This window comes from Mustela lutreola, chromosome 10, assembly GCF_030435805.1.
Source record: "Mustela lutreola isolate mMusLut2 chromosome 10, mMusLut2.pri, whole genome shotgun sequence".
Taxonomy (NCBI): Eukaryota; Metazoa; Chordata; class Mammalia; order Carnivora; family Mustelidae; genus Mustela; species Mustela lutreola.
The window spans coordinates 16332644-16351218 of NC_081299.1; the positions used below are offsets into that span (position 1 = coordinate 16332644).

The following is an 18575-nucleotide window of genomic DNA, read 5'->3' on the forward strand; positions in this document are numbered from 1 at the left end:
GGGAGTGAGGCCAAGGTCAATTAAAGCTCTTGGTGGGGGGTGAGAGGGGCCAAATTGAAGCCTTGCAGAGCGGAGGGGAGCACCCTGGCAGACTGCACAGCAGGGACAAAGGCATGGCCAAGGGCAGTTGCCTGAGATCCGTGAGGAGAGGCGCAGCCAGAGGGTCCCAAATGGGGAGTAAGATATTGTTTAGGGAGAAAAAGATGGGAGCTAAGGGGGCTTTATTTTATTATTATCATTACTTTTCTTTAGAGCCAGTTAAAGCCCCTGGACTGATCTGTATTTAATTATATAATGTTGAGTAAGTCATTTCCCTCTTCAGGCCTCAGTTTCCTTATCAGTGTAGAGGGGATATAGGAAGTTGATAAATGGGTTCCTGAGTTTGAAGGATCCATGAAAGTCCTGAGAGGGGACGGAGCTGGGCTCAGACAAGCCTGGCGTGGAACCCTAGCTCTGACTTGCTGTATGACCTTGGACGAGTTTTCTGGTCCTCCGTTTCCTTGTCTGAAAAGGTGAGCACCTACCTCACAGGGCTGAAAGTTTCAGGGAACAAGCTATAAGGGAACAAGGATCTGGTACCAGATCCATGATTAATGCCTCCACTGTCCCTATTTTGGGTCAAAGGAGGAGGTACTGATGGAGTGGGTAGGTGGTGACAAGGGCACAAGGAGAGAAACCATGCAGAAGAGCTCGGTCCACGGCGCACATAGTAACAGGTGCTCCAGAAACATTTGTTGAATTGGGAAGGGATGGGGCACCTGGGTGATGGCTCTCAGTGTGTGCAGTAGCTTGGGCTGCTCTGCGCAGGAGAGGGAGTCTTGTCCCAGGATGGGCCAAGCTCAGGGTCTCCCAGACCCTGGATCCTCTGCAAAGCCTGACAAAGCAAGAACTGCCCTACCTCCAGCGGATCTTGACCCTGGTCAAGGAGGAACCCACGGGCTTGGGAGGGGGATAGACCCCCCTACCCCCCCCCCCCAATTTCTTCCGCTGGCTCCTTCCCAAGCAGTCTACCCCAGCCGTCAGGGCCCACTTCCTCCTGGTGACTTTCTAGGATCGGACTCCCGAAGCTTCCAAAGATGACCCAATTTTCCAAATCTTAGATGGGCTCTCAGAGTCTGTGGTCCCCTTTTCTTGGTATGGAGAGGGCTCTGAAGGGAGGGGATTGTGGGGACATTTTGAGAGTTTGTGGGACAAAGGGGCAGGACAGGTCTGGGTGGTGTGCAGTGAATTTAAACTGTCCATACCTCTACTGAGCTCTTACACCCACTCCACAGAGCAGGAAGGTCCTGGTTAAGTCTTGTTTGTCAGGAGGCAGCTCAAAAAGGCCAGGGGCCCTGCCTGGGTGATTCCCGCAGGCCCCCCTGAAGCTTGCCCACCATCCAGTCTTGCAAGGCCTGTTAATGATGATAGTGATGAAGGCTGTCAGAGCTGGGCTGGGCCCACAGGGATGGAAAAGGGGTTGTGTCCTCCCCGAAGGGACAGCCGTGCACAAAACCATGGCCGCACCGTGAGGTCCATTCCACCCAGGGAAGGCTTCCGCAGATGCCCCCCATCCGCCTCTTTCACCCCCAAACTGCATTAAGAACAAGACGAACAGAGAGAGAGAATCCTAATGTACAGATAGAAGGGTCTGCAGGGAGGGGCTCGCGGGCTCGCTCAGAACAAGGCGGGGAGGGTAGGCCTGGGGTCTGTCTGCCAGGCCCGGCCCACCCCCGCCGGAGTGACCCCCCCCCCCCAGGCCCTCGTGTTATGCGCCAAGGCCCACTCTCCCGGGCGGAGGCCCCAACCCAGCCCCAGCGCCTGGGAAAGCCGCCTGTTTTGTTCCCATCTCCAACCCCCCTTCTCTCTCTCTCTTTCTCTCTCTCTCTTTTTTTTCATTCATTGCAGTTCGGTCCCTTTCGGAGCCGCAGGGACCCGGGTGGCAGGGCTGAGGCAAGGGGGTGGCACTCCCGGCCCTGACAGGTAGGGCCAGCCCTCGCTTTGGGCAGCCCCTTCCCCGCCCTCCCCCCGGGTCCCCTCTCCCTGCCCCTGTCAGCCGCGCCAGACGCTCTCCGGCTTTGCAGCATTCAATAAAAATTCAGAAACATTTGGGCTGAAATCGCTGCTTTATCTGGAGGAGCCACAGCGCCGGGAGAGACCACTGCTGCGCGGGGGGAGCTCCGGGTCTCTATCGCCCCGACGCGCGAGGTCTCGGTGCACCAGCGCCCGCGCCGCCCCCGGGGTGGGCCCGCAGGCGCGGGGGGTGCTCGGGCTCGGGGGGCGTGCGCGGCCAGCTGGGGTCCCGGGTGCGCGCGGGGGGCGGCGGCCAGGCCGGGCTCCCCCCGCGCCCGCAGCTCAGGTGGGCCGTGCCCAGCGCTGGCGGAGCCCGGGTCCCCGTTCTGCCCGGGCTGGATGGCTCATTCTGCTGGCTGCGCGGTGGCGGCGGCTGTGTGTGCGCCGCGCCTCGCCGCTCCCCCCCGGCCCCCCGAGCCCGGGGCGCGCGCTGCCGCCCGGGCCCCGCGGCGCCGCGGCCCGAGGCCCCGGGAAGCGCAGCCATGGCCCTGCGGAGGCTGGGGGCCGCGCTGCTGCTGCTGCCTCTGCTCGCCGCGGTGGAAGGTGAGCGGGCGGGCGGGCGGGCGATGGGGGCGGGGAGCGGCCGGGCACGGGCGGCCGCCGGCGCCCACCTCCGCCCCGCGGCCCGCAAAGTTTGCCCCGGGGCTCGCGCCGGGCGCAGGTGGCCGCGGGGAGGTGTGTCCGGCCGCGCCGGGAGGCGCGGGCCCCGCGGGCGCCCGGGGAGCGGCGGGCGCTGATTGACTGTGCCAGGAGGAGGCGAAGGGACCATCTTGCCGAGGCTTTGTAGCCAGCCCGGCGAGCGCCGCCCAGGGCCGGGGGCTGCCCACGCGCGCTCGCCGCCCTCGGCCCGGACACCCCCTCCGTGCGGGCCTGGCCTGGCTCGGCACGGGGTGCAGGGGCGCCGGCCCGGGGGCCCGGCGCGCAGTCGGGGCTGGAAAGTTTGGCAGGGAGCAGAGGGAGGGCGGCACCGCGGCTGGCCGGGGCGGGGGCCCGCGGTCTGCGCCCCCGGGATGCGGCCGGCGCCCCGAAGAGCAGGGGTGGGGGGGGACTGGCAGAGTGAAAGTGAACGCGCCAGCCCCCCTGCGCCGGTGCCTGCCCATCGCCCGCGGCGTACAATGAGGTCCCCTCCCGGGGAGGACTCCGGGGGGCGGGGGATGGGTCCGTGGGCATCTCTCCGCGGCGCGGGGTCTCCGGGCACCCCTGCCGGCCACCGCCCCGCTGGCGGCAGAGCTCAGCGTGGCCGCTGGAGCCCCGGGAACTCTCCAGCTGCCGCCAGGGCCGGACCAGATGCTCTTGCCATGTGTTGGCCTTGGCCGGGGTCGCCGGTCCCTCTCCCCATGGCTTCGTGTGTTGGTACTACCCGACCCCCAAGGGGTCAGGGTGGCTGCCAGGTCTCCCGAGCCAGCTTGCTCTGGAGGGAAAGTTAGTGGGCTCTGGGTGTGTCCACAGAGATGGCCAAGCTTGTAGGGCGAGAAATGAATACGAATAATGATTCTCATGCGTACTGCACTTTACAGTTTCCAACCCGCTTTACAGTTTATGAAGTACTTCGCACTACATGCAGCTCTCAGTGGTTTACAACGTGCTGCACAGTTGACAAGGTACTCTAAGCTTTACAAAGTGCTTTCCCACCCACAATTTTGTTGGATTCCCCAAAATAAGTCTTCCGGAGAAGCCGGGTGGGTATGATTGTTACTCCCTTTTAATAGAAAGGGAAATTGAGGCTCAGAAGGGTCAGCGGCTCGCCCATGGCCTTTGCCTGATAAAAGATAGAACCCAGGGCTGGGGTCTCTGAAGCCTGGGCTCTGCTCATATTGCTGGCTTTTCTTGCCCCTGAACCTGGTGAACCCTTCTAGGATTCTGCCACCCCAGGCTGAGGGGTGAAGCATATGTTCCCTTCATCTCAGGCCATTTTAGGTGGGTGGGGAGCCCCTTCTCCTTTTGCAACTCAAAACAAAAACAAAAACAACAGAACAAAAACCTGATCAGACCAGGAGCAGGACTGTGGGTGCTGCAAAGGGCATGATGGGGGACCCCATGCTGTAACTTTAGTTTTGCACTTTTGTGTGTGGTGTGTGTGTGTGTGTGTGCTTTAGTGACCACAGTTTGGGGGTAGAGGGGTGTCCCTAGATGGCAGCCGGTTTCTCGAACGCAGGCAGCTGTCCTTCAGCTCCTAGAGGATTTGGCGGTTGCCTGTGGTTTCCCAGAGTGGGGCCACTGGGGCACCAAGGGTGGCACGGGCCCTGGGTGTGGAGGGCAGCCCGGGGCCTGGCTGCTGGCGGGAGTTCCCTGGAATATGGCTGAGGTACCACTTATTAACTATGGCTTTGGGGAAATGACTCATGTGTTGGCCCCGCTATACATTGGGATGTTTACAGTATTATGGGGAGCTTGGCATAAATATTGCTCTTTAGGTTGCCGTCAGCGGTGCTGGAGGGGAAGAAAATTGGCCCCTCTCGCGTTGGAAGAGGCCTGGGTGTGTTTTTAATTACCATGGGGTGGATGGAAGGCCCGTGCCTGTCCGGCCGTGGCCCTGGCTGGGGATGGTTGGGATCTGGTAGACCGTGGCTTGGCTGGACTATGGGCCCCGGAACACAGAGCTGATCGGCTGCTGACATCACTGGAGGGGACCGCTGCTGGGGTGGGGGAGGGCACTCCAAACCTTGCTTCAGGCCCTTCCTTTGCCCCTCCACCCCCAAGATACGAAGCAATCTTGTCTGTTAGGAGTTAACCAGGAGCTAGCCAAACAGATGGGGCTGTGGTGTGAGGTGGAGGTCAAGGGCCCTGCTTCTAATTTACCCCAGGACGCTGGGCTATCTCCCTCCCTTACAGCGGCCTCAGTGTGCCCCTGTGTAAAATGGTCTAGGAGGTCTCTTGGGGTTCCATGATATGCACCCACTTGCTCTCTCTGAGCCTGTTTCTTCCTCGTCAGGCGAAGGCGCAATTATAGGGCCCATCCTTTCTGTCTCACGGGGGTGTTTGTGAAATTCAGACCACACAACGGACAAGAAAAGCCCACCTTAAGGAGCTGTGTATGGCCCTTGGGAGGTGGAGGATGAGGATGGGCAGGGCTGCTCGTGGCTCATCCCAGAAGAGACGGGGTTCAGCTGGGAACAGTGCAGTCTGTGGAGACAGGTCTGCAGCTTGGGGTGTCGGGAGGACTGCCCCCGAGACAAAGAGTCCCCCGAGTCACATGGCCAGCACTCCCTTCCCTCCCTGCTCCTCATACCCTGTGCTAACAAGGTTGTCCCGAGGGACGCCTGGGTGGCTCAGTTGGTTCAGCAGCTGCCTTCGGCTCAGGTCATGATCCCAGCGTCCTGGGATCGAGTCCCACATCGGGCTCCTTGCTCCGCAGGGAGCCTGCTTCTCCCTCTGCCTCTGCCTTCCACTCTGTCTGCCTGTGCTCGCTCTCACTCTCTCTCTCTCTGACAAATAAATAAATAAAATCTTTAAAAAAAAAACAAAAAAACAAAAAAAAAACAAGGTTGTCCCGAGCATCAAGATCTTAGGAAACCCCCAGGCTTTAGAATGAGAGAGGGGAGAGAAGGTGTATGTGCTCCAGGGGGAATGGGGGGCGGGGGGCTCCAGGGTGAGTATGGCAAGCTCAGTAACTCCCCCAAACCATGAGATACTCCCCGCCCCCTCACCCAGGGAAACACAGTCTGGAGCATCTGGAGTGGGGGCTTAGAGAGGGATGGAAGTGCTCTGGGGACACGTCCAACAGGAGAAGAGGCCAGTGACAGACCAGCCACTAGATGGAATCCCAAGGTTGAAGTCTAGAGAAAATCGGTCTCTGTGCATTTGCTCATTTGGTCTCCAAATGTTTGTGGAGTTTCCTCTCTGGCTGCTGTGGTGCTAGACCCTGGGGCCAGCAGGGAGATAGGGGACAAGCTGATAGGGAAAGCAGTTGGCAGTATATAATGTGATAAGTGTGCCCCAGAGTGTTGCCAGGAGGAAGTCGGGCACCACCTGGGGCTCAGGGACCGTTTAAGGATGGGAGAGGGCTATTTCCTCTTTTATGGCTTTAGTTTTTGCCTCATTCTCTCTCCCTGTTTCATTCTTCCTGCAATGAAACTTCCCCAACCACCTGTCACAATAAAGAACTGTGTTCTCTAAAAGTGAAGGAAGCTGCCTTTGGGACCAGAGGACGAGGAGGATTTTACCTGGAAAGAGAAGCAGTGTGTGGACGCACGTGGAAGCGTGGGCTGGGGGCTCACTTGGGTGTGCGTCCGAGGACGGCGGGTGTTGAAGGCAGCAAGGGGGGGGGGCGTTGAGGCTGAAAGTCGAGGGCAGGAAAGTCCCGAAAGGCTAGGACGGAAGGCTGAGGAATTTGGGCTTGATGCTGAGGGCAGTGGGGAGCCATAGAGGGACCTGGGCAGATTTGTGTTTGGAAAGATCTCCGCCAGCCAGTGTGTGGGATGTTCAGAGGAGCCAAACGTGGCCCCACGCACTTGAGAGAAGGCCGGCTTGGCTGTTCTCAGCTAGACTGTGAGCTCCCTGAGGATACGTACCTGGCTTACTTTATGTCCGCAGTTGTGGTAAAAAGAGGTCAGTTCCAATGGCACCTCCCCAGAGGCCTTCCGTGATTACCTCATCTAAAACAGACTCAGTCCCGCCACTTTCTAACCCACCTGCTTTGTTTTGCTTCCTAGCACGCACGGCCACGCGACTCGGTACCACGGCGTTGTTCGTTTCCTTGTTTAGTATTCACCTGGCCTGCTAGACTGTGAACTCTGGGAGGGAAGAGGCTGTTAGCGACCGTGTTTGCTGTGGCATCCCCGTGCCTAGAACTGCACCCGGTCCCATGGGTCCCCGGGAATTGAATGACACAATGTCATTCAATGAATGTGTGCCGAGTTGAGCGCGTGAACGAATAGATCACATTGTGTTCTGTGGTAAGGGTCAGGGGGGTGACACAGAGATGAAAGAGAGAGTCCACCTGGCCGGAGAGAGGAAGGAAGTCTCTCCGGAGGGAGAAGCTGCGGGTCCGGCTGGAACAGGTACGCAGGACACAGCTCAGCCAGGCCTGAGGGTTCAAATAGGTGAGCAGCCCCTATGTGCTAGACGTTGTCCCCTTCTTGTGAGGGTGGAGGGAGCCCGCCCTCCCCGCAACACCCTTCTGGTCTCTGCCACCACCCCCTCCTGGCTCTCTCCTGGGCCTACCTCTTGGGCATTGCCTAAGGCCCAGCGACCTTCAGTGGGATTAATTTGGAATTGGTTTTCCTTTTATGTTTGTTTCTTCCGCTTTTCATTTTTAAAGGAGGCTGCTTTCATGTATCCGTCTTAGCCAGGAAATCTGGGCTTAGATTTAAAACCCAAATGCTGTATAATTCAGAAGCAAGTTGACTTATTCATTCATTCCCACATCCATCCATGGGCACCCACTCCATGTCAGGTGCAGGGTCGGGGGAAGGCGTTCTGGCTTCGGAGGGGAAACAGAGCCAGCGTGGGGTAGAGAAGAAACACCACGTTCTAAGGCAGTCGGATCTGGGTTTAAAATCCCAGCGTGCTGTGTCCTAGGCAAGGAACTCAGATCCCCGGGACTTCTGTTCCCCCAGGGGTTTCAGTGGACACCCACATAAAGTGTCAGACACTCAGGCACGTGGCCGTGAACATCCGGGCCCTTTCAAGGACCCCTCCCTTGGAGCGTAGGCGTAGTCTGTTATGGCCATGTCCTAATATGGCCTCCTTTTTGGCATTTGGATTGTGCAGGCAACAAATCAACCCTCAGTGTCTCTCTCAACCCATGGTGGGGGCTCCCAGCGCCCCCCAGTCTTGGGATGGCAAGCCCCAAGCGTGGGAGGGCCCTGAGCTCCATCTCCGCCTCCTCCTCCACGCTTTGTTGGGGGCAAGTACTTGGGTTCTTCTACCAGAGGGACTCTCAGCAGGGGTCCACAGGCCTCCTTAGTTCTGGGCATCTGTGATCACCCTGTGAATGTAATTGAGTACTGGATGTTTATACAGATTTTCCTAGGAAGAGGGTCCTTAGTTTCAGAAGTTGCTCACTAATGGTGAGAACACTAACACACGCGGTGGGGGGCTTGCTTCTCCTAACTCTGGAATCCCAGATTTGCTCCCACCCCTGCCAGCCCTTCTGCTCTGCTGTGGCCCCAGGCCCTCCCATGAGGTGGTTCTTCCTGGTGCTTTTGCCTCTCTCCCCCCAACAACTCCATGAAGGTTTTGCATCGGCTTGAGAGCAGGTAAGGTTCTCTGGGCAGCTGTGCTGGGCTCTCAGCAAAGCCCAGGGTGGCAGCAGGGCAACTCCGCCACCCAGGGCTCACCTATGAGTTTAGGCTGCAGGTCCGACCCCTGCAGGAAGGTGTGGATGGAGCTGGCTGGGGACAGGAGGCCTGGACCGGGCAAGGTAGGGGAGCTATGCTCTCTCCCTGGGTGGAGGGGTGAGATCCAGACGGCCTCCTGGCAGAGGTGGGCCTGGCCTGCTTGCCTGACTTAGCTGGAGATTTGATAGATCAAGAACAAGGCCTAGGAGTCTGTATCTTTAACACATTCCCCTGGTCTTTTCCATTGGGCAGACAGATTTGTCCCCCAGAGGCCTAAGATAAACCACAGGACTCCTGGGAAAAAGGAAGAGAAGCCGCAGCGGGAAACTGGAAAAGACTGAAATGAAGCGAAATCAATCAGAGTTAGCGCCACCTGCCCGGGCTGCCTGCCTGCTGGTGAACGGAGAGGCTGGGCTGGGGGGAGGGCAGGGAAGAATGTTTGCACAGCTCCCGGGGGTGGGGCAGGCCGTTGATGCGACAGCACCTAGAAGCTTCCTGATTGGGATCGGCTCAGTCTGATAAGGCGGCTGGAAATCCCTTTAGGGCCTCTTAAGGCAGCTGCCTTCTGGAGGGTGGGAGAAGGGACACCTGTCCCTTTGGCGCCCCTGTGTCACCTGGGGAGCTTGGGCAGGCCACGTTAGCCTGGCCCATGCGAGGTGAGCTTCCTGGAACTATCTATCACCCCGCTGTAGCCCCCTGGGGGCAGGGGGTGTCCTCGGGGAGGAGAACTTGCCTGCTCTGTGGCCCATGACAAGTGATGTGCCGAACCTTAGCTCCCTCACATTAACCTGGAGATGTAAATGTATTTGCTTCGCTCCGGCTCCTGGAGAGGATTAAATGAGATGCTATAACAATGACCAGCCGTGCAACCTGCCCCGTAGTTGTTTCCGGATGTTCACTGGTTGTCATTACTGTGAAATGTCAGCACCTTCACTCCTCACCAGAGTGCTTGCTCCTTTCTCTGAAACCCCACGGCCCTTTAGCTTAGCCCTGACCACTTTCTCTCTTGTTCCATAAACAGCCTAGCCTGGGAGCTACAGGAAGGGGTTCTGGAGTCAGACCATCCTTTACTGTGTGTCTTCTGGTGGATTACTGAACCTGTCTGAGTCCCAGCACCCTGTTCTCTAAAATGGGGATAACAGCAACACCTGGGTGGCTCAGTCGGTTAAGCATCTGCCTTTGGCTTAGGTCATGATCCCAGGGTCCTGGGTTAGAGTCCCGCATCAGGTTCCCTGCTCAGCAGGGGGGGGGGTCTGCTTCTCCCTCTGCCTCTCCCCCCGACCCAGCCCCCAGTTTGTGCAGTTACACACTCTCGCTCTCTCTCACTTTTCTCTCTCGAATAAATAAGGTCTTAAAAAAAAACAAAACGAGATGGGGATAGTTTCCTGCTCTTGAGGTGGTTGTGAGGAATGAACGTGTTCATCCACACAAGATAAAGGCGAGTGTGTGCGTCAGGGCTGATGGCCATGGGGTAAATATTAACCGGTCGTTACTGCCCTATACCAACAGCAAACGGGCTTCCAAGTGGGGAAGCATGGGTGCTGACTCACTGGGGGACTCCGGCTCCGGCTCCCCCCACACCACTTCACTTGACCATCAGGAAAGACCAGAGATACAGTATCAAGTTCTGAGCCTTCTAGGGCAAGGATCTGACTCTTCCTGGGTAGTTGAGAGACCCCTTCAGCCTCTCTCTCTCTCTCTGGGACCCATCCCTTCCCCAGTTCTGCCTCTCTAATCTCAGGAGAGCGGTGGGCTCCTCTATAGCTATGTGTTCCTTCTTGTCTCTGCCTGCCTGGCAATGTGCCATGGTAATGATAACGGCCATTGATTCTTGGGCCAGACATCGGGCATCGTGTATGTCATCTGGTGCAAGTGCCCCAGGAGACACCATCTGGTTTTAGTGTCATGCCCATTGTACAGATGAGAAAACTGAAGCTCAGAGTTTTAGCCCAAGGACCTAAAGCTACGCAATGGGAGTTGGGAATTCAAACCCAGGTCCAGATGACTCCAAAGCTCTTGCTGCTTACTGCCATTCAAGCCGCTTCTGGAATGTGCCTCCCAGCCCAAAGAAAGGGCTTGGCTCTGGTGAGGGTCTCCAGGGCAGCTGTCCAACCTCTGACTCCATCAACATCCTGAGATAATGCAAGCGGGAGGGTTCTGGAACTCACAAACCTGCCATAAAAATGCAATCTCTGTCATAATGGCCAGAATAATGTTGTTCTAACTTAGACAAATCGGGTGTTAACTCGTTATATTGTAAGGGGCGCCTCCACAGAGATGGGAGACGCTGCGCCATTTGTAGCTTGTCCTTCCAAATCTATTAGCTCATCCGGTTCTTGCAGCAACCTAATAAGTGGGCAGGAGCCAGGGGGCCCATTTTAGAGATGAGAAAACTGAGGCCTGGGGGGATAACACTGCTTGCCCAAGGTCAGCAGCCAGACCAAGCTGGAAGCCCAAGGCCAATCTCAATGGCCCAGAGATCATCAATCCAATTTGAATTCTTTGCCAACATTTAAAAATCAAGAGATTTTAGAGAGAAATCCTCTTTCTGGCTTCTGTGAAAAGTCAGACAATCTGGCTTCGCTGGGCGCACATCCGACACGGCCACAGTTGGTGGAGCTGAGTAGTGGCTGCCTCTTCCAACGGCTTGAGAGCTGGGGGTAACTTGCTAACAACTTGCGTTACACCTTTGTGTAACTCTTCTCCTCCTCCTCCTCCTCCTCCTTCTTCTATTTCTTCTTTTTAAAGATTTTATTTATTTGGGGTGCCTGGGTGGCTCAGTGGGTTAAAGCCTCTGCCTTCAGCTCAGGTCATGATCTCAGGGTTCTGGGATCAAGCCCTGTATTGGGCTCTCTGCTCAGCAGGGAGTCTGCTTCTCCCCCCCCCCACCCCACCCCCTGCCTACCTCTCTGCCTACTTGTGATCTCTGTCTGTCAAATAAATAAAATCTTCAAAAAAAAAAAAAGATTTTATTTATTTATTTGACAGAGAGAGAGAGAAAGTGAGAGAAGGAACACAAGCATAGGGAGGGGGAAAGGAAGAAGCTGGCTTCCCGCTGAGCAGGGAGCCTGATGCGGGGCTTGATCCCAGGACCCTGGGATCATGACCTGAGCTGAAGGCAGATGCTTAATGACTGAGCCCTCCGGGCACCCCTGTGTAACTCTTCTTGCCCCTGGAGGCACAAGTTTTCCTTCTAGATCTGCCCCCTTCTAACTGTGTGATCTGGCGTAAATTACTGCTCCTCTGTGGGCCTTAGCTGCCTCTTTTCGTAAGATGAAGGGGTGGGACTCCATGGTTTGGGAGGCCCCTCCCAGCTCCTGCATTCAGTGCCCAATGCCAGGCTCCAGGCAGGAAGGGAAGGGGAGAGCTATAAAAAGCACAGGGATCTGTTCCTGGAAAGTGTATCAGTTATCTTTTGCTGCGTAACAAGTCATCCCAAAACTTGCTGGCTTAAAACAATGGGTTATTATTTGTTCTGATTCCATGGACAGACTGGGTTTTGCCCGGCATTCATTCTGCTCCTTGTGGCATTAGCTGGGATCACTCTTGAGCCCACACTCAGCTAGGTTGTGCCGGAAGGTCCATTGTGGCCTCATGTACCTCTCCAAGGCCCTGGTCAGGATGGCGGGGGCTGGGCCTGCTCTCACCTTCCTCAGGATCTCTCACCAGCAGTGGTCCAGACTGACTTGCTTTCCATGGTGGTTGGCTCTCAGGATGGGGAAGCAGAAACCACCCAGACTTCTGAAGACCCAGGCTGTAATGTTACAAAATAACACCCCTGCCACCAAAAAAAGGTCACAGAGCCATATTAGATTCCTCCTGGACTTCCTTATCAGGTTCAAGGTGGGGGGAAATAAACTGGGCTGGATTTTCTGCTCATTTGTTAAAGGAAAGTCCCATTTCTTTCTTTCTTTCTTTTTCTTTCTTTCTTTCTTTCTTTCCTTCCTTCTTTCTTTCTAAGTAAGCTCTGTGCCTTGTGTGGGGCTCAAACTCACAACCCTAAGAGCAAAAGTCGCACATCCTGCTGACTGAGCCAGCCAGGTGCTCCCAAGAAAGCCTCATTTCTAGCTCAGTGGTTTAACACATAAAATTTGGCTCTGCATTGCCCATGGTCTTCAGCACATCTTTGGAGGAGATTGGTATCTCCCACCCACCGGCACACATCTCCAAGTGCTCTGAGCCAACCTGTGGGCCAAACTTGGGCTTAGACCCCCCCCCCCTTAATGGGAGGAGTGGCTTTGTGTCTAGCCATGGCAATGGGAGGCATTAGCAGTGGCCATATTTGGAGACGATCTGCTACAGGGAGCTTATAGTCTGGTGCAGGGGTGTGTAGAACAGGAAGCCAGAAACCCTACTCCCTACCTTCTCTTCCCTCCCACTCCACCCCCCCACACTACTTCCCTGCACTGGCTTCCAGGGTGATCTGTCTCCCCCGAGAGGGCGAGGGACTCTTCTCTTCACCTTATCCCATGCTCAGCACAAAGCTCGTGACAGGCATGAAATAGATGTTTATGCAGCAAATGACAAATAATTAAACGCGGCAGCCAGAATCACAGATATTCAAGATCTGGCATGAGGCATAAGATCAGAGAAGGGGGCCCTGGTTTGGTGGAACTGAATTTGGAGAATGGGGCCAAGACATCCCTGTGGCCTGGGGCAGGACACATCACCCCTCAGGGCCTCAGTTTCCTTATCAGTAAAATTGAGGATCATGATTTCACCCACCTCAGAAGGCCATGGCAAGGAGCAACTGTGTTCTTCACTGAGCTGTAAAAGAACCCGTAACGGTGTGACCGGTTTGTCACTCCCACCTTGGCCAAGGGCCACTACAGGGGTAGGGAAGCCTTGGCGGAAACTAAGAAGTCTAGAGGCATTGGCCTGCTGCTACCAGATCTAAGTTTGGACCATAGGTTGGCTCAGAGTGCCCAGATACGTTGTGCCAGTGGGGAGATGGAGTGGGTTGGGGGGGACACTGAGCTCTGAGTGGGAGCCGATTGTTAGATGACAGTGTCCCAGAGATAGGACCTGTCCTCCAAGGAAGGCAGGTGCTACCCCCGCTCCTGACTGTGTTGCTGTGCTGGAATTGGGGTTCAATTCTCTCACATCCTCTGATTTTTCAGTGTTTTGATGTGTATGGGAAAAAAGAGCTTTTACACGTTTGTGCAGTGCATTCTAAAACATAGTCCTGGTCAACCCAAACCGTGTTTGGGGGCTGGATCTCGTTCACTGACTGGCAGTTGATAAGCTCTGGTTCAGGTGTGTTGGGGGCGGGGGCAGGGGGAGGAGCCAAATAGCAAGAGCATCGTTATCCCCATTTTACAGATGGAGAAACGGAGGTGCCAAGAGCTGAAGTGACTCACCCCAGGTCACACAGCTCGTAGGTAGGGAGATTGTCGGAAGTGGGTGTTAATCTTGAATTGGGGGATTCCTTTCCCTGTAATTTCGCTCCACACTTCCTCTTCCTGCCTTCCAGAACAACCCAGAAGCATAAGCTCCTTCTTGCAGCTATCTGCCGTGTTTGAAAGCAAAGGGCATGTCTTCCGTTGGGTTTCTTCTTTGAGGTAGAGTGGCTGGAGTGGAACTGAATTTGGTCTTACAATAGAACCGTGCCAGGTTGGACCTTCGGCTTGACTCCACAGCATGACCTTGGCCCTTTAACTTACCTCCTTGAGCCTCCATTTCTTCCTCTGTGACACGGGGCTAGGAAAGTCTTCCTAAGAAGCAACTTCTTAGATGATTCTTAAGGAGGAGCCGGGGAAGACGCGGCGAGGCAGGCATTGTAGGCGATGAGATGGCATCTGCAAAGGTCCGGGCAGGGGGCCTCTGAGTGTGCGGTGCGCCGGGGAGCTGGAGAGAGCCCTGTGTGGCTGAGAACAGGGCGTGCCAAGCACCAGGGCGGGGTGCAAGCTGCCTGGCCGCAGCAGGGAGAGAGCGTGGGGTCAACATTCCCATTATGGCGACGACATATGTCCACAGCACCAACTTGTCACTTGGCCTGAGTCCATGGGAAGCCGGAAGGACAAAAAGCATCGGAAACATGTAAGTGGGGAGAAAGCGGCTTAGCGCACAGTGGGATGCGTCCCGCCTGAATGGGGCTTCTCCGCCTCTCACGGGGAGGCAGAGCCTGGGAACAGCCTCGGCCAGAGCCCGCAGGGCCTTTCTGGAACCCACGAAAGGCCGTGGCCCAGGGAGTCTGTTCGAGTCAGGGCCCCGGCCCATCCGTCCTCTTGCCTGTCCCCATCAGCATCAGCTGTCATTCCCCCACGGCCTCAGATGGCAGCTCCCGTGGCTCTCGGGAGAACAGCCGAGAGGCCCTGACGCTGGGTGTCCCCGAGCCGGCCCGGAAGCCCGGCCATGCCAGCAAAGCTTGGGACTCCCTTCTGGAGTTGAAAGGGTTCTGATGTCCCCTTGGCCTGGGTCCAGGGACGTGGAAGAGGCAGGAGACCCCAAAGGAAGATCCTGGACGTTGGAGACAGGCAGACCGTTCCAATCCCGGCTTCTCCACGTGTCTGTCGTGTCACCTGGGGGTAGGTCACTTCATCCTCCTCCGCCTCAGTTTCTCTCGTCTGTAAAATGAGGATGATCTTGCCTGCCCTGTGGCATCGTCTGGGGGAGTTAAAAGAGATGACGTATGAAAAGCAGGTGTTTGCTGAACCCCTCCCCACCTCAGCTTCTCAGCGGTTCCTGTGAGAAGAAGAAGAAGAATCATCAGAGCAGCAACTAACATTTACCGAGGGCTTGCTAGAGACCAGCCACAGGATTTGGGTGTTACTAGGACCTGCGTCCTAGAGACAAGAAAATTAAGGCTCAGAGATGTTAAGTAATTTGCCTACAGTCAGTAATGGAGCTGGAATCCTATCTCAGGGAGCCTGACTTTACGACAGATCAACAAAGAGTTGATTTCTTCTTCTCTTTAATGTTTCAAATATACAGGAAAGTTGAAAGTGTAGTACAATAAACACCTATGGATCCTTCATCCAGATTCAACAGTTATGGAAGATTTTGCCCCATCTGCTCCCCTCTGGGTACGGGTATGTGTGCACGTATGTGCGTGTTTGACCAGAAGTTACAGGCGTGGACAAAGAACTAGTATTATTGAGAACTGACATATGCAAGTCTAAAGCCCACGTTCTTTTTTTTAAGATTTTATTTATTTATTTTGACAGACAGAGATCACAAGTAGGCAGAGAGGCAGGCAGAGAGAGAGGGGGAAGTAGGCTCCCTGCTGAGCAGAGAGCCTGGTGCGGGACTCGATCCCAGGACCCTGGGATCACGACCTGAGTCGAAGGCAGATAAAGCCCATGTTCTTAACCACTATGTTAGATCACATGCTGAACCTTGGCAGTGCCTGGGGAGAGTAAGTAGGGTTCCCTCCAGCCAACCAGCTACTTCCCCCTGGTTTGCTCATTCAGTCCCCACCATGGCCAAGGCGGGAGCCAGTCGTGGCTTTTTCAGTTTTGGAAGAGGGAAGGAAAAAATCAGAGTTTAAGTAATTTCAAGCAAAATATGAGGTTGGGATTTATACCTGCATCTGCATGACAGCAAAGCCTGTCCCACAAAATGTTGGGGGACCCACTTTTCTCCCTTCCGGATGTACCCCTATTGTCACCACCAGAATGCAACCCAGGTCAGCAGAGGGCAGTTTGGTTCCCAGCTACAGAATAATGTGGCCCTTTCTTTTTGGGTATCGAGAGGAAATTATAGAGTCCAGTGGACTTGGAAAAACTGAGAACTGGCCCATGGTTCACAGTTAACCAGGTGGTTATAGGGACTCAGGCCTTTGGACTTCTAGAATCCACCATGCTGTTTCCTGATGACCCCTTTCCTGGGTGGCCCTCTCTCTGGCTAATTTCTGCTGCTTATCAAGACCAAGCTTGAGCATCTCCTCCTGTTTGAAGCTTGCTCTGACCTCTCTCTCTGGTCCTTCCTGCTGCTGTGTACGATGTTGAGCCAACTATCCTTGGTGGCCTCTGTACATACCCATTTTATAATGTGTACTGTGTCGACATGCCGGTCTTACTTCCCCATCCCAGCCATACTGGGAGGTCCTCAACCATACTGGTTGGGTAGTGTACAATTGGATGAGTGGATAGCAGCTCAACAGTTGGATGGGTGCTTGAGCACCCATTGCTTGATTGACGGTTGGATGGGTAAGAGGCTGGATAGAAAGAGGATGAATGAATGAATGAATGGATAGTTGCATGGATGGATGGACGGTTGGTTGGCTGGCTGGCTGGCTAATGGCGGATAGCTGCATATTTTAGATAGCCGGATGGATAAATGGGTAGAAAAATTAGCAAACACCGAAACCGCAGTGCAGTTCTCCACCTCTCTAGATGCCCTCTGGTATCTAGACTGTGATATTTCCTTATTCTCCAGTTTCTGGCCCTGGAAAGTGCTGGCAAACAGCATACTCCCCAGGTTTGGAGAACTCTTCTGAGCCATTGACTGTGGATTTGCCAAACTTTCTGCACTGGGGAGTTCCGGAGAAGTTGGCCCCCAAAGTGAATTTCTGTAAAGTAAATCCTATTTTCCCATTGACTTGGCTCATACTTTTGGAGATATGTTCCTGCTGTCAGGGGCCGGTGCTCTCAGAGGCTGGTGACAGGTGGAGGAAGAGCGGGAACTCCCCTGGGCATCAGCTGCCCTGAGCTTCCACTCGCTCAACCTTGAGAGCAGACTGATGCTGGCCAGGAGCACAGGAGCTTGGAGCCAGGGGGAACAGATTTGGCATGTGGTCCCAGAATCCTCATCTGCCAGTGGGATGCCGTGCTGCTAGGCTTCTGGGATAGCACACTCAGTCACCTCCAGACCTCTCTGTTTCTGTTCATCTGTCCACACACCCTTCCTTCCTTTCCATATTCCACCTTCTTTCTATCCATCCGTCTGTCCATCCATCTATCCATCCATTGTCTATTCATTCAGTAGTCCTTAATGAAAGCTTATAGGATGCCAAAGGACATAGGAATTCAACAGAATTCGCATTCTGATGTCAATGAGTTGTATCCCAGTAGAGTAGTAGGACAGGTCCCCTTCCTCTTCTTTCGTTTCCTCTCTTGTTCCTTCCCCTTCTTGTTCTCTTTCTTCTCTTCTCCATTAACCTCATCATCAGAACCGCCTCCCACCACCGAGTCCCTGTTACATGCTAGGCCCCATACTGGCTGATTTTCAGACACGTTCCCGCTGACTCCCCGCAGCAGCTGTAGGTAATAGTTATCAGCACTTGCTTTGCAGATGAAAAAGCAGGTTCAGAGATGATGGTCTATACTGAGTGCTACAGGGGAAATGTCTTCCAGCCTGGGCTGTCGGGGGAGGCAGGTTTGTCGACCTAGGATTTTTGACACACAAGGAATGGAATGAGGAACATGCTTCGCAGTGGGAACAGCCTGAGCAAAGACCTAGAGGCTGGGAGAGGGCAGGTTCTCAGGAGCCACAGGGAATAGAAGTGTGTTAGGGAAATGGGAGGTGAGGCTGGCAGGGAAGGTTTGAGCCACGGAAGAGAGCCCTTGAGTACAAGCAAGGGGGTTTGGACTTGGAGGCAATAGGGGGCCACTGAAGGAAAGCAAAAGCAGGGAAGGGTTCAGGAAGGTGGCCACAGAGGCTGGCATCCAGGGCAGATCCAGAGCAAGGAGAGGCAGGCTCGAGGCTGAGGGGAGGGGCTGCCCAGGGCTGCCCTCAAATAAGCCAGAGCCTGGGTGCAGAGCAGTTGGCCAGCTACTCTGGCTGGGTGTGGGGCCAGAATGTAGCCAGTATACGGGGGGAAGGTGGGCCAGAATGGTGGGGACCCTGACAGAGTGAATATATCAGGGGAGGGCAGCTGCCTAGCCCCTTCTTCCCTCCCCAGAGCCTCCCACCTTCCAGAATGTTCTTTGGGATCCTGTCCTCCCTACCCCCACCCTCACCTCACCCCTCTGCGCCAGGGAAGGGTTGTGGCCACTCTGCTAGGGCTCAGCTCTTCTACAGAGCCTGGACAAACAGCACACCTGGAACCATCACAGCACTTAAAATGCTAGAGCCGGACATATGGGGAAACTGAGGCCCAGAAAGAGACAGCACACCGCCTGAGGTCACACAGAGCCAGCCACTGGCCTGGACCTTAGGGCTCGGTCCATAGCCGCTAAAACTCTTTACGAGGCAGATAGGAACGGTAACCTCAGCGGCTCCCTTTCCCCGCTCTAGGGACTTGGATTACGCATTTCATATCTGCCTCTAGTCCTTTCAAGAGCAAGGTGTGATAAAAAT

General features: G+C 55.3%; 1 protein-coding gene across 3 annotated transcripts in view; it reads left to right on the forward strand.

Moving 5' to 3' along the window:
- The first annotated feature begins 2370 nt into the window (after window positions 1-2370).
- EPHB2 (EPH receptor B2) overlaps window positions 2371-18575 on the forward strand; it is a 183629-nt gene continuing 167424 nt past the window's right edge. Inside the window, exon 1 of one of the 3 annotated variants that reach the window (XM_059136590.1) lies at window positions 2371-2595. In XM_059136590.1, the coding sequence (XP_058992573.1) occupies window positions 2535-2595 (61 nt within the window). In that variant the 5' untranslated portion in view covers window positions 2371-2534. The remainder of the gene's footprint in view (window positions 2596-18575) is intronic. The other 2 variants (XM_059136587.1, XM_059136589.1) reach the window with 2 other exon arrangements.